Genomic DNA, 14,350 nt, shown 5'->3' with positions numbered 1-14,350 from the left:
CACGTGCATGTTGTGTACATGGGAACGGGCTTGTCCCCCCCCCCCCCCCCCGTCCAAACTGCACGTAAGGAGCTGTTCCTTGAGAGAATCGAACACTCAAGGTGCTTCGCGTGTTCTCTAAAGATAAATTATTCTCTTGTTTGATCTCATTGATGTGAAAGCAACTTGTTTAAGCCATGTAAGATACAACATTTTCCCTTTCTACTCAGTAAATAAATAGAATTACCCAATTTTAGAGCTGGTGGGCTCTTGAATGCTCAATTAGGCCGTGCTGGCTTAGCTCCATGGAGACATTTGTATGCAGACGTTTGGGGCTGGAGCTGAGGGGCCCAGGCCTGGAGTTAGGGTGAGGCAGCCCCTGTGTGTGTGTGTGTGTGTGTGTGTGTGTGTGTGTGTGTGTGTTGTGTGGGGTGGTAGAACCAGGAATCCTGAGGCAGGGGACTCAGGGAGGGGTGGGGGGACTGTGGAAGCGGGATTTGGGGAGGGGCTGGGCCTGGAAGGAAGGGGGGGAAGTGCTGTTCTCACTTTTCCAGTCCGGCAGTCTTCCCCCCAAGGTAATTTGGCTTTGTGCCTCAGGGGTTCACCTGCTGTCAACTCTCTAACTGTCTCTGCCCCCTTTCACTGTTAGAGCTTCCGACAACAGCTGCCAGCGAGCCCTGGCTGGCGCACCTGGCAAGACCCGGCTCACCATCCAGGTTAGCGGCAGCTCTTACGGCAGTGGGGTGCCCCTCGCCCAGCGCCTGCCTGGGGTGAGGGAGACTCAGGGAGGGCAGTGACCTAGTCACTGGGCAGCCGTGTCCTGGTGCTGTTTCCCGGGCACTCGGCTGAAGGGTGAGCGTGTGTGAGCACCAGGGTGGAGTCTTGGGGGTGATGGCTTGCAGGTGGGGCGTGTGCTGTGCTCGGGACAAGTCCATGGGTGTCGCCGGGCCTTTGCTGACGCTGAGCATCGCATGCTGAGGGCGCAGAGCACAGTGAACCTAGCTGGCCACCCTAGGAGGAGGTCAGCTCTGAAGTAACTTTGTTTAAACGCATCCTTCCTCTCGACACGATGTGTTCTGCCTTTGGAGTTAGACCTGAGAACCGGGATTTCTGGGATTCTGGGTCTTCTTTTTTTCGTTCGTCATTTGGGACATTTAAAGATCGATAAGCAGTTGATCTTCCACGGTGCTGAAGGCTGGGATTTGTGCTTTGAAACTGTCGAGCGGCACAGGGTGCCTTGGCAGGGTAAGGAGCCTCATTTCTTCACCCTCCTACTTGGTGAGCACGGTTCCAGGCACGGCCGGCAGGGCCGGTCAGCATTGGGAGCGAGAGCTGAAAACCGGATCCGGGACCGGAGTGAGGCCCCGGAGTGAGGCCCCGGACTGAGACGGGACTGGCGCTGGGTCAGAGGCAGCCAGAGCACAGTTCGGGCTCCCGGAGCCCCGCCAGGTGAATGACATTACCCCGTTTTGAGGAGGTGGAGCCCGGTGAGGTTAGGGGCGGTTCAGGGGAGCACCAAGGTGGGGAACTCCTAGATCCTCTGGTTCCAGTGCAGGGTGAGTTGGGAGCCCAGATGGTGGGCGAGCCCAGCTGGAAGGCAGCGGGGAGAAGTCAGGTGGAGCCCCGTAGAACGAGGGGCGCCAGAGCACAGCTTGCAAGCAGGCACAGACTCGAGGGTTTTCCAGAGCGAGTCCGCGCTCCCCGGTGCTTTCGGGCGCCCAGCAGATTGCACAACCCTGAAGTCGATGGTGACCCCGTTCGGAAAGGGGGGTTCAGAGTAGGGGCTGGGCTAGGCTGAGACAGGAGGCTCTGCGCTGGCACCGTGGGGCCCCCCTGCCTCTGTGCGCGGGATGTGGCAAATGACGTGCGCCCCACCAGGCACGTGGGTGGGGAAGTGGCGACACCCCAAGGCCCAGGCCTGGAGCGCTCCCGGCCTGCCTGGGGCACGAGTAGACCTGGGGCCGAACTAACTCGGATCCTGGGTTTGAAGGAAAGCCTCGGCAGCATGAGTGAAGCAGCCGCGGGGCTCTCTGCTGCTTTCTGCTTAAACGGCTCTTTCCAGATCGGCACGAGTGTTAGTGACATCCGTCATCCCTGGAGGTACTCTCTGGTGGTGCTCCAACAGTCCATTCCTTTTAGTTTTGTGAGGAGAGCTGGAATGGCTCACTGGATTAAGACCTTGGTAAATAAAGGATCACGAGTTACTTCATTGCCCGTGTGTCCAGCTGAGCGCTTAGCAACTTTGCCGTCCCTCCCTGTGTGCGTGGAGCGGGGATTCCCGCTCCAGCGGCATTCGGGCATTGAGAGGATCTTACGGGGTGCCCTCTGTGGGCCTGGCCCGGAGGACGGAGAATAAAGGCACGGTCCTTGCCCTCGGAACCCACTGTGTTACCGCATTTGGGCTTGTAGCTACAGGTGTCCATACGGGAGTAACAAAGGAGGGTGAGCTGGTGGGGGGGAGGGGCAGTTTCCCCGAGGGGGTGGCGTCTCGTGTGGCTCATGCTCCGTGGGGCCTTGATATCCTGCCTCAAGCCTTCAGAAAGCAGCCTTGCCCCTCAGAGTTCTCTTCTGCTCTTGCCACAGACACCCTTTCCTTCAGGCAACTCCGATGACCCAGGGCATTCCTTCCAGAACTTGTCACCGTCTGTAATTGTGTTATTTATCTGACCACAAACCCCAGGAAGGTAGGGACCACAGAAGTTTGTATCCTTCGTCCCTCCCACAGTTCTTGGTGCAGTTAGGTATTGATGACACATTGGTGTGTGGCAAGAGGGTGGCATCAGGCTGTCAGAAATTGAGTTATGAGGGCTTCAGGGGCAGCCGGCCAGCTGGTAGTGTTGACAGACCCTTCCATTAGAAATCCTCTAATTGAGAAGGGCCCTTGGAGGTCATCTGATCCTATGCCCCCATGGACAACCTGCGGAAATGGCCCGGTCTTGTCCAGCGATGCCTGAACCCGGCTAAGAGTGCACCCGACCGGGAAGAAACCGGCCCGTACCGTAAACCCACCCTAGCCCAGTGTATTTAGTCCTTACGAAATCAGTTCTACTTCTGCCTTACAGCTGAAGGAATAGAAACGTGGGGAGAGAGACCCACACAAGGCCATTTATTTCGGGGCAGGCCCAGATCTTTGCCTCTCCTTCCTGAGAGGCGGCCACATCAGAGAGGGCTGGGGGCTGGGAGACTCAAACCAGGTAACAGAAGCTCATTCAGCCAATCTCCCCACTGTCTGCAGGCCTGTAGTTAAGGAATCCCAACAGGGTCATTTTTCATCCTTGTCTTTCAGAATGTCCCGGAGCCTCTCCGTGTACTTTATCAGCTTTGGATAAAACATTTGACTCTGATTCCATGGACTTGCCGGGAGGGAGGGACAACACCAAGGGCTTTTCCTTCTGTCCGGTCAGCTCCGCACAGCTGGTTCGCCCTTGAACCTGCCTTTCCAGGATGTGCAAGGAGCAGTTGTGGTGCCTGGGCCTTCAGTGTCCCAGGTTAAAGGGCATAATAAGCCTTCTGGGCGTGAAATCGAGGTCATCTTCGGCAAGCGGTCTTAGTAGTTTACAGATTTGGGGTTCCTGATGAGCCTCAGTGGCACACAGTGGAATCAGGAACAGGGCCCGTACATTACTTCTCTGTCTTGAACTCTGCTGTGGCCTTCCCTGGGGCCCATAAGGCTGGTTGGAAACACACACATCACTTGACATTGACTCAAGTCTTGGCTTTACTCTCTCTCTTCTCAACCCGAGGAAGGTTCTGGAAGGCGGGCTCTTCCTTTTTCTGGCTGCACGATCGTGGGTGACTGCCTCTTTAGACCCCGGTTTCCTTTTCTATAAAATGGAAACACTAATGGTATCCACTGCTGAGGATTGTCACAGGAGGGGACACATGTGGAGCTGTTTTACACTGCCTGGCACAGCATTGACATGCTCTTTTATGATGCTGCTGCTGCTGCTGAGAAACACTCATTGTGATGCCCGTGGCCAGCGGCTTGCAGTCCGGCTGGGGCAGGGAGGCGGCGAACATGCACGATCGTGACCCATGTGGGTCGAGCTGTGGCTGCAGGCCATGGGGACAGTGTTTGGAAGGGCTCTCGTGGCCCCCACGTGGACCAGCAAGCAGGAGCCTGTGGTGGGGAATTGGCCCCACCTGTCTGCAAGTACAGGTGCTACAGGCGCTCCCCCTTGGTGGTCCTGCAGGGACAGCTGGTCTCAGGGAAGCCTCCCTGGGGAAGACAAGCTGCGCCTCATTAGACAGCTGGGACTGGTAGGTGGGATGCGACCCAACACCCACGTCCTTCACCATCTCTCTCCCTGCCTTTGACACTAGTCCCTTCCCTTCTCTAGTGTCATGGCTTGTGTTAGCCCGGGTTCTCGTAAACTTGATAGCCTTGCTTTGTGTGCGGCTGTTTTTAATTCACACCGAGGCTGTCATGCTGCCCACCGTTGCCTTTCTGTTTCCTTCTGTTCGTGAGGTCCGTGCAGGTCGCAAGGTCTGTACCCTAGTCCTGCACTTTTCCCGCCGCTTGCCTCCGCCCTGGTGTGCCACAGCTCCCCCCCCCCCCCATTCACCCATGCATTCCCCAGGGTGAAGACTCCTGTGTGCCCACAGCCCAAGAGAACATTTCTGTGGGGATGACTCAGGAACAAAATTGCCAGGTCCTCACAGGGCATGTGTCTGCTTAATGACTTAATTACTGCCTGGTTGTTCTCAGGCCTGCCTCAGGCTACCTTCCCCCAGTGGATACGGTAAGGGTCCCGTATGCCGTATGCCCCCCTGCCCCACGCTTGTGAGTTCCCACTCTCTGGGGTTTGCCAGTCTGTCAGGTGAAGAGCCTTGAGATCGTGGGCATTTCCCCAATCACACGAGTGTGAGCGCCTCGCTGCCGTCAGCCCCTTGGACTTTGCTTCTCTCTGAAGTTGCCTGTTCATACCTTTTGCCTGACTTCCCTCGGGGCCTTTTTCATGTTGGTATATAGGACTTACTGGGATATTCCAGTTTAGCGTGTTGTCAATTTAGACATAGCAGATTGGAAAACAGTGTTTGTGGTCTGTTAACTTTATCTGTGGTGTTGGCTTCTGAACAGAAATCCTTAATTTTTGATGCAAAAAAGATGTATTCATATACATACACACGCATGCATGTAAGCGCACAGCTTTGACTTTTGAAATTTTAAGGATCTTGCCCAGCCCAAAGTCACCTGTATTTTCTTGTAGTCACTTTCTGGTCCTATCTTACATTCTTACTGAGTGCCAGCTGTGTGGCAGACCCCGTGGAAGGCAATGGGGGAAGAGTGGTGGATGAGGAGGTCCACACCCTCTTAGGGCACAGTGTGAGACGCACGGTATTTGGGGGTTGACGTCCTGTGCGCTGCAGGTCTGGCCTGCACAGCTCGGGACGGCAGGAAGTAAAGCTGTCTGGGGGCATGGACACAGGAACTGGCTGGGGAGGGCAGGGTGTTTTGGGGCACAGGCTGCCACTCCCTCACTCTGTTGTGCATCGAGTCGGCATTGAGGCAGCCACAACCTCACTGGGGCTCCTGGGGGGCCCCAAGTCCATTGGGAGCATTGGTAGTGTTGAGATGAGCCACGGGCAGGAGGGAGCCAAGGCAGCTCAGGGTAGGAGAGTGTGGGCTTTGGGGCGGCCCTGCCTGGCTCCGTTCTCACTTGGGCCATTGGTTTCACTCTGGGACTTAGGCTGTAACAGGTAATCTGTCTGTGATGGGTCTGGTGGTCAACACCCAAAGAGGAGGGTACAAAGAATAAAATGGAAGGTGTACTTGAGATGACCAGTACGTGGTACCTTGTAGGTTCCTCTGACCCAGTGGCCTGTGGTTAGCATAGGTGATGGTAGCTGAGCCTGTACTGGGGCCCAGCCCTGGCACTGGGAGGCCGACAGGTGGGGGGCTCCTGAGTTTGCCTGAGTTTGCCTGCGGGTTTGCCTTCGCTCGCCCTGTCACCCGCCTGGGAGCCTGGAGGTCTCACTGGGCTGCTTCCAAATCCTCCGGCTTTCCTGTTGCCTTTGGCCACCGTGCTCCACAGAAGGGGATTGGTCCGGATAAGTTGGCTCTAAAGTCAGAGAAGCAGGCATTGTGCAGCGTCCTTGTGAAAGGCAGTTCCAGACTGTTTCCACCCAGAGGATAAACGAGGAGCTGGTGCGACCTGTTTATAAACAGTCCCTCCCGGCGCCCCTGTAATTATAAACCTGCTGGGGTTTGGACAGAGCCCACTGTCTCTGTTCTGATTCCCAATTACCCAGATGTTTCTGCACAGGGATCACTGCACCTCCAGCCCCAGACTCGTCTTAGCTGACTGTAAACCCAAGGTGTGTCTGACGCTGGATTCTCAGCCCCTGGGGTGGAGGAAAACCCGAGGAATGACTGGAGTCAGACTTAGAGAAAGGGAGAGGTGGGCTGACTGCTAGGGGCTCCCTCCAGGCCTCAGGGTAGGGAGTTGTGAGTGGAGAGAGGATGGAGTGATTCTGATTCCCCGGAGGACAGCGAGCTTGGTGGTGGGGAGGAGTGTGGCCCCCTAGAAGGAGTAGGGGCAGGAGAGTGGCTTCTGGAGGACTCTAGAAGGTGGTGGTTCTGCTCTTTCCAAGCCCAACCTGCATGAATTACAGTCCCCCCCCCCCCCCCCGCCCCCGGCCAGGTGCCTGGCCACTGGGATCCTGCCCCCACCTGCCACCTGGAGGACAGAGCGGTCCCTTGTCCTGCCTTTCCGCTCTCTGTCCCCACTGCTGAGGCCCCAGCCTGAGGAGGTTACGCTCGCACCCTCCTCTGGAAGCTTCGCACTCCTGAAACCGCCCCCCTGCCCCCTCCAGCCCCCCGCCCAGCCCCTGAGCGTGGCACCTTCCAGGATGAACGCCTGACCCTCGAGATTTCTCACCATCTGATTCCCCCACCCCCAGCTGCACCCAACCCCCCATCGAAATGGCCAGTCGTGGGGCGCCTGGGTGGCACAGTCAGTTAAGCGTCCGACTTCAGCCAGGTCACGATCTCGTGGTCCGTGAGCTCGAGCCCCGCGTCAGGCTCTGGGCTGATGGCTCAGAGCCTGGAGCCTGTTTCCGATTCTGTGTCTCCCTCTCTCTCTGCCCCTCCCCCGTTCATGCTCTGTCTCTCTCTGTCCCAAAAAAAATAAATAAACGTTGAAAAAAAAAAAAAAAAAAGAAATGGCCAGTCGTTCCCTTGCATTCTGTGTTCCATGCTCCATGCCTCATGGCCAGCACCCCCGGGTCTCCTTGCTGGCAGAGCTTGTCGCCCATACTGTTCTCTCTCTCCAGATGTGTCCCTCTCCTTTTCTCCTTGCCTTTAACCTGGCCAGCGTCCTACTGGTCCTTGAAAATTTGGTTTGGATGTTGCCTCCAGTAGACCTTCCCCACCTCTCGCCCCTCCCCTTGTCTGGGCAGCCCCTGAGGAAGGGGGGTGTCCCAGCCCTGCACCCAGGGACATGTGTGGTGAGTGTATGCCTTTAGTATCTTGGTATCTGAGGGGGTGAGCCTGAATTTAGAGGAACTTAGAAACATAGGTGGCCTCAGACCCTACTGGGCTTTCTGTGAATAAATCAACTGATAATAAGGTTTGGAAGAAATCTTAAGTTTTTAAATTTCTACATAAAGTTATCTGCCATTTGGCTATCTCAGAACAAACCAGTGTTTTGTTGTTGTTGTTGTTGTTTTTAACATTTATTTTTGAGACAGAGAGAGACAGAGCATGAACGGGGGAGGGGCAGAGACAGGGAGACACAGAATCTGAAACAGGCTCCAGACTCTGAGCTGTCAGCACAGAGCCCGACGCGGGGCTCGAACTCACAGACTGCGAGATCATGACCTGAGCCGAAGTGGGCCGCTTAACTGACTGAGCCACACAGGCACCCCATAAACCAGTGTTTTGAAAAGCAAGAGAGAGGGGCACCTGGGTGGCTCAGTCGGTTAAGCGACCAACTTCAGCTCAAGTCACGATCTCACGGTTCATGAGTTCGAGCCCCATATCGGGCTCTGTGCGGACAGCTGGGAGCCTGGAGCCTGCTTCAGATTCTGTGTCTCCCTCTCTCTGCCCTTCCCCTGCTTGTGCTCTGTCTCTGTCTCTCAAAAATGAATAAAAACATTAAAAAAAAAAAAAACAAAAAGAAAAAAAGAAAAAAGCAAAGAGAGAAACTTTTAAACTACAAAACTGGTAAAGCAAAAATAGCTAACCATGTATATCCTCACTTTATCATACGATCGCTGTGTCACGTATTTGCAAATTAACTTTTCTCGCACTTCAAAAACCAGTCGGCATTATACCTCAATTTTTTTAATGTATTGAAACAAAGAGAGCACACTCTGTCAAAGAAGACATATGGGCGGCAGACAGGAGCGAGAAAAGGCTGTCAGCGTCACTAGACGTTAGGAAGGTGCAAATTAAAATCACAGTGAGACAACTGCCACGTACTAAACAAAATGGTAAAATATTACCAAAATAAACCCGACACGGCGCCAAGTGCCACGGAGAGCACAGAGCAGTCGCAACCCTCCTAGCCTGCAGCCGGGAGGCGAAATGTGCAGCCACTTGGGGTCACGGTTTGGCGATTTCTTACAAAGTTGGATGTGTGCTTATCGTATAACATTCCCACTCTTAAGTGTTCGACCTGCCCAGGAATCTTTATAGCTTCTTTATTTGTAATTGCCCCAAACTGAAAACAACCCCAGTGTCCTTCAACAGGACGAAAGGGCAAGCAAGTACATGGCAGTGTCTCCACACGATAGAACAGCTCTTGGCAGTAAAAAGGAATAAACTACTGACCGAGACAATAACATGGAACCGGCTCAAAGGCCAGGCCACATGCTGGGTGGTTCCATTTATCCCGGACGTCTTGGTAAAGGGTGTTGGGGAGGAAGAATTTCCTGTGCCCGTCAAGGTCCTTCTGGCTGGACTAAGAATCAAATTGACATGAGGCAGATTAACAGAAGAAGAAAAAATTTAATTTGTACACTTGGGGAATCCACACAGACGTGGCATATTCCGAAGACAGGCAAAGTGAGGTGTGTCTGTCATCCTGAACGAAGGAGAAGGGGTAGGGGTCTGGGGCTTCAAAGGGAAGGAATGTAATTCACAGGTAAATGAAAAAGAGTCAGTGTTTGGTGGACAAAGGTTTGCCGAGCCGCCAGGAAACAATGGGGCAGAGAGAACTTTGATCAGACAGGCCTTCCTGGGCCCTTCTCTGTCCACCACGCCTAGCTCACAGACGTTATCTGTGGCATACGATAGCTTTCTTCCTGGAGCAGGTCCTCAATCCAGATCCTTTTTAGGCAGTGGGGGGTCGGGGGTGGGGGAGGTAAAGAGCTTTTCCTGAATCTGTTGGGGTTTGATTCCTTTTTAACTCAAAATAATCTTCATGCCACAGTGGCCTGGCTTGGGGCGGCCTGACCTTTGCCCCCACAAGGGACGCCAATCAGATCAGTGGCTGTCGGGGCTGTGTGGGGCAGAGGCTGACTGCAGGAGGGCACGGGGGACAAGGCAGGGAGATGGAAGTTTCTGTACCTTGATACGGTGTTGGTATACACGGCTTACATGCATCTGAACTCGTCTAACTGTATCCCTGTGAAGGGTGAATTTTATTGTACATAGATTATATTTCAGTCTAGAGAAACAGCTGTCAGCACCCTGACCGCCAGGACCTTGCTTAGGGGAGCAGGAAGGCCACATCGCTCTGTCACTGGGTAGTTTGTGCAGATGTTAATAGTACTTCCTGGTGAACGTCCCTGGGTGTAGACTAAAGGGATAGGCATCTCGAGCCCGTATGTAGCCTTTTAATGGAGGAAAGCCCAGTAGGGCAGACGTTCCTAGAGCATCTCAGTGCCTGTTGTCATGACCACTCCCTTCTCCCCTTGGCCTCAGCAGTGGTCACAGCGGCCAACATTTAAACCCAAAACACATGATTCTGGAAACGTCCTGCCTGCATTCCTTGCTGCAGCTGGGAATGCGATTTCAGATTTCAAGAGCTGTCCTTAAGTATGAACAGCGCCTGAGGTACTGCTCAGGACCTGGCTTGGACCAGCGTGTGCCTTCTTAACAGATACCCTCTTCTGTTCCCTAAAATTTTTTTATGAGGCTTTTGAAAAGCAGAGAGGGGGGTAGGTTTCTGGAGAGCCAACACGCTGTGATCTTGATTACCAGTTTGGATATTGTTGGTGACAGGTGAAAGCCGGCTCCGCGTCACGGTCTCACATCGCCCGTCGAGCCTGAATCAAGCTGCGATGATCTTAGCCCTTGTGGCCGCCAGCTCAGCGACACAGAGTTGTGTTTGGTTGGCTATTGATTTATTTATTTTTCCATCCTGCTGTAGATTTCAAAATGACAGCGGGACCCTGTTTTAAAGGGAAGTGAGCACTCGGTGTCACTTCCAGCTGGTTGTGAAACGCTTGCTTTTTGCCTCGCTAATGACAGGGCCTGCCGAGGATACAGTTGAAAGCTGCCCATCTTGGTCAGGAGCAACCGCCTGGCCGCGCGCTCCTGGAGCTGTGCGTGCACTTCAACATCTGGTGGAGAAGGCTGTCCGGGCCGCCTGGCCTCCAGGGCTCCTTGCTGGTCCCCATGGGAACGGGGTCCTCTCTGGCCTCAGCGACAGCCCTTCCTGAGGGGCCAGAGCTCCTCCCCTGTTGCCCATGCCCTTCCGGGGGCCCCCGTGTTCTGTCCCTCTTCAAGGACTTCACCACTGCCCCCCTCCCCTCGGTTAGTTCAGCTCAGGGCAGGAGAAACTCTAGTGTGAACTCTTCGTAAACCGGAGTTCAACAGGCTGTGCCGTTGTCGGTCTCCGCAGCCTGCCCGGGACAGCGAGGACTGTCCCCTTTTGTGTAGGAGTGGGACCTAGTCCTCTGTTGTGCAGGAGCTTCCAGACTGAGTCTAAACAGGGGTGAAATAGGAGAGGGATCAGCCAGCAGAGAGACCTTCAGAAATGGTAAAGTTGGTAAAAGTTGGTGAAGATTTTGGAAGCGAGTGGGAAGGAAGGGTTGGAATGGCATGATCGTTTTTCTGCCACATTTCCTCCAGCGCCCCAGTGTCCGCGCTGCCCTTCTAGGTGAGGTCTGGTGAATGCTTTGATCCTCACTCCAGCGCAGCCACTAATATTTCTTAATTCTGTTATATTTGATAGTTTATTTTAGAAATTTTTAATGTTTATTTTTGAGAGAGAGAGAGTAGGGGAGGGGCAGAGAGAGAGAGACAGAGACAGAATCCGAAGCAGGCTCCAGGCCCTGAGCTGTCAGCACAGAGACAGAGGCGGGGCTCGAACTCATGAACTGCGAGATCATGACCTGAGCCGAAGTCAGATGCTTAACCGACTGAGCCATCCAGGCGCCCCTATATTTGATAATTTAAACGAGCTAGTCTCTCTTTTCATATGTGAGAGAATGTAGTCCAAATTCACCTTAACACTGGTCAAAGCAGAGAGGAGCCTGAGCTTTGCCATGGAGACGGTCCCACCCGGAGCCGTTTGAGATGCTGCCTTCAGCTGCTGCCCCCGATCTTAGTGACCTAGGTCATCCCCTAAGCCCTGTTTTTCTCATCTTCTTCCTACTTGCCATGGCAGGGCAGTATTTGCAGGTGCAAAACACCTGCTGTGTTGCCTGGCACATAGTAGGTGCTCAGAAGGTGGGAGAGTATTGAGGGCTGTAATCGGGAAGTGATAATAATCCAGCATGGGATGATGTTAAAGTGGGAGGTGCCTGAAACCTGTTTATACCAGTGATTTTCCAAAGGTCTTTAGCCAGTTCTGTAATAGTAATTATAGAATCATTTAGATCCGAGCCACTAAATAATTATTATTATTATTATTATTATTATTATTATTATTATTATTATTATTTTTATCGCTCTAGTCAGACATCACTTGCTCCAGGAGCTGTCCCTGACCCCTTGGTCTACACGAGATGCCCTTCTGGGCACCTTCAGCTCGCCATTCCCTCCACCACAGCCCTGCCTGTGCTGGTCTGTCCCCCTCCCTGGTCCGTGGTGTCAGAGCGTGGACGCTGGCCACGTGGTTTTTGAGCTCTGAATTTTTTTTTTCAATGTTCCTGCCAGTAACAAAAACGGGGAGCTTGTCAGCTAACAACGCAGGGTGCCTTTTGAGTGGAAGAGTGGATGAGCCCGGCTGGCACGGAGGCCACGCGCGCAGCCGCGGGGGTCGGGCCTGCCCCAGTCCCAGGAGGGGGCCCCGGCCTCACCGTGTGGTTCTGTCTCCTAGGTTGGGAACTACAAGCGGACGGTGAAGCGGATCGACGATGGCCACCGCCTGTGCAGCGACCTCATGAACTGCCTGCACGAACGGGCGCGCATCGAGAAGGCGTACGCGCAGCAGCTCACCGAGTGGGCGCGGCGCTGGAGGCAGCTCGTGGAGAAGGGTAGGGAGGCCGCCGCCCCGGGGGGCGGCGGGGCGCCGTCACCCAGCAGCGTGGGCGGGGTGAGCTCACTTGCCCTTTCTTTGCGGCACGGGGCTCCTCTCTGCAGACAGCACCCGAGCCCCCCTCTGCGGAGCCCCGGTCATCCGTAGGACACGCTACGCTTGCCAGCCTAACCCGGAACGGCGCCTTCGGGACCCAGACTCGAGTCAGCGCTCTCATGGCAGAGAGCTGGCTGCTTTGCACGGCGGGTCCGACACGGAGGGTTGTTTCTTCGTAAGCTTGGCTGTGTGGCAGATCAGGAGAGACTAGATGGTGACATCGCCAGTGACATCCAATTCTAATTTGGAATTTTAACAGGAGTAACTAGAGGTGTCGTATGGTGTGCGTTCTGCCCCCGCTCCCTCCCTAGCAAAACGCTCAGAAGATTCTGGAGTTTGGTAACCGACTGCTGCCGGAGATATGGATTGTGCTCAGGACGCACCTCCCAGTAGTAGAGGGGGGCTTGATGGCTTCCAGGGTTTCCTGTGACAGAAGCCGTTTGGTGGGGCTTTCTCAGGGTGTGCCGTGGGGCAGGCCCTTTCCCGTGGCAGCCCACCTCAGAGGATGGGGAAGTCAGGCCGCTGGCCTCGGGGTCCGGCGGGGGGAGGGGGGGGGTCCCAGGCAGCTTCGGCCCGGTCTAGACCAGCTGCCCGTGTCTCCCCTGTTGCTGAAACTGGTCGTCGGTCAGGTGGGGGTGGTTAGCACAGTGCCTTGGTACAAGCAGGTGCCAGGGAGTGAGGTGGTCACGCACGGGTGACGAGGAGCCGTAACTTGTTACTTTATTTCCACCTCTTGGGGTCCAGCTGCCAGCACCGTCCCTTGTGTTGATTCCAAACTTGAGGCTCACAGAGCACCGTTGCCCCCCTCACCGCGTGGATCCCACCACCGCGTGGCAGACCGAGGCGGGACAGGGAGCAGCTTGTTCTGTAGACACAGGGAGTCGAGGTTCAGAAGGGTTCACACCCCCCACGGCTCTCCACCCCTCCGGTGCCTCTCTGTGTCAGTACGCAGCTCAAACAGCAATTGTCCCCCTCAGATTCCGTCACAGCTTCTTCCTCCCTCACCTGAGGCCAGCACCCCACACCCTCAGCAGAGTGACAGGCCGATTACGAGCTTCCTTCCTGAGTGCAGCGTGCGAGGGGACCACTGTCTAGAGACTTCCATCTGGCCAGAGCAGCTTCCTGCCTCCAACTCTCCTTCCTCTCCCCAAGACAGGGCTTCCATTCTGCTGAGGAGACAGTCCTCTGTTTGACGAGCAGCTCTCAAGTTCCTGCTCTGAGCCAGGCTCCTCCTGGGAGCGAATGAGAGAGGTGCTGGAGAGCCCCCCACGGGGAAGGGAGAGGCCTCAAGAAGGGGGAGAGGCCAGCTCACTTCAGAGGCACCTCCTTCTCCAGCCAGCCATAAGCATATTAAAACTTTCAAGGTGCTAGGGCCCCTGGGTGGCTCAGTTGGTTAAGTGTCTGACTCCTGATTTCAGCTCAGGTCACGATCTCCTGGTTCATGAATTCGAGCCCCATGTCAGCCTCTATGCTGACAGTGCTGAGCCTGCTTGGGATGTTCTCTCTCTTTCTCTTTGCCTCTCCCCACCCCCCCCCCACCCTAATAAATGAATAAACATTTAAAAAATATTAATTAGGAAAAAGAAAAACTTCCAAGATGCAGAAATTCGAGTTTTTAAAGAGCTTAGTGACTCTAAAAAAAGGAAATGTGGGTAATCCCCTGATTTCCCTAACAAAAGAATGGCTGAGTCCATCCAGCTTCGCTTCCCTATTCTTTCTTCATCCCAGGCTGAAAAAGGAACAGCCGCTGAGAGAAAAAGATCTGAAAGAACCCAAAGGAAACCTCTCGGCCCAGCAGCCGGGCTGCTGGGCCTAGAATCCGGTCCTCACAGCAGAGACAGGCTAACAGAGCAAATCCCCACGGCAGGGCCCCTCTGGGAGCCGCGGGCGAGTAACCAGCA

At 54.7% G+C, this 14,350-nt stretch overlaps 1 protein-coding gene across 6 annotated transcripts in view; it reads left to right on the top strand.

The window, feature by feature from the left end:
* PACSIN2 (protein kinase C and casein kinase substrate in neurons 2) overlaps positions 1-14,350 on the top strand; it is a 135,874-nt gene that overhangs the window by 102,747 nt on the left and 18,777 nt on the right. For 2 of the 6 annotated variants that reach the window (XM_023257563.2, XM_045062472.1), the window contains exon 3: positions 12,195-12,351. In XM_023257563.2, coding sequence (XP_023113331.1) covers positions 12,195-12,351 — 157 coding nt within the window. Of the gene's footprint in view, positions 1-4,011; positions 4,240-12,194; positions 12,352-14,350 lie in introns of those variants that run through there. The other 4 variants (XM_019835678.3, XM_019835679.3, XM_019835675.3 and 1 more) reach the window with 4 other exon arrangements.

Source organism: Felis catus, chromosome B4, assembly GCF_018350175.1.
Source record: "Felis catus isolate Fca126 chromosome B4, F.catus_Fca126_mat1.0, whole genome shotgun sequence".
In the NCBI taxonomy this organism is placed as follows: Eukaryota; Metazoa; Chordata; class Mammalia; order Carnivora; family Felidae; genus Felis; species Felis catus.
Note: the sequence above shows the minus strand (reverse complement) of the source record. Positions and strands in the feature narration are given on the sequence as shown.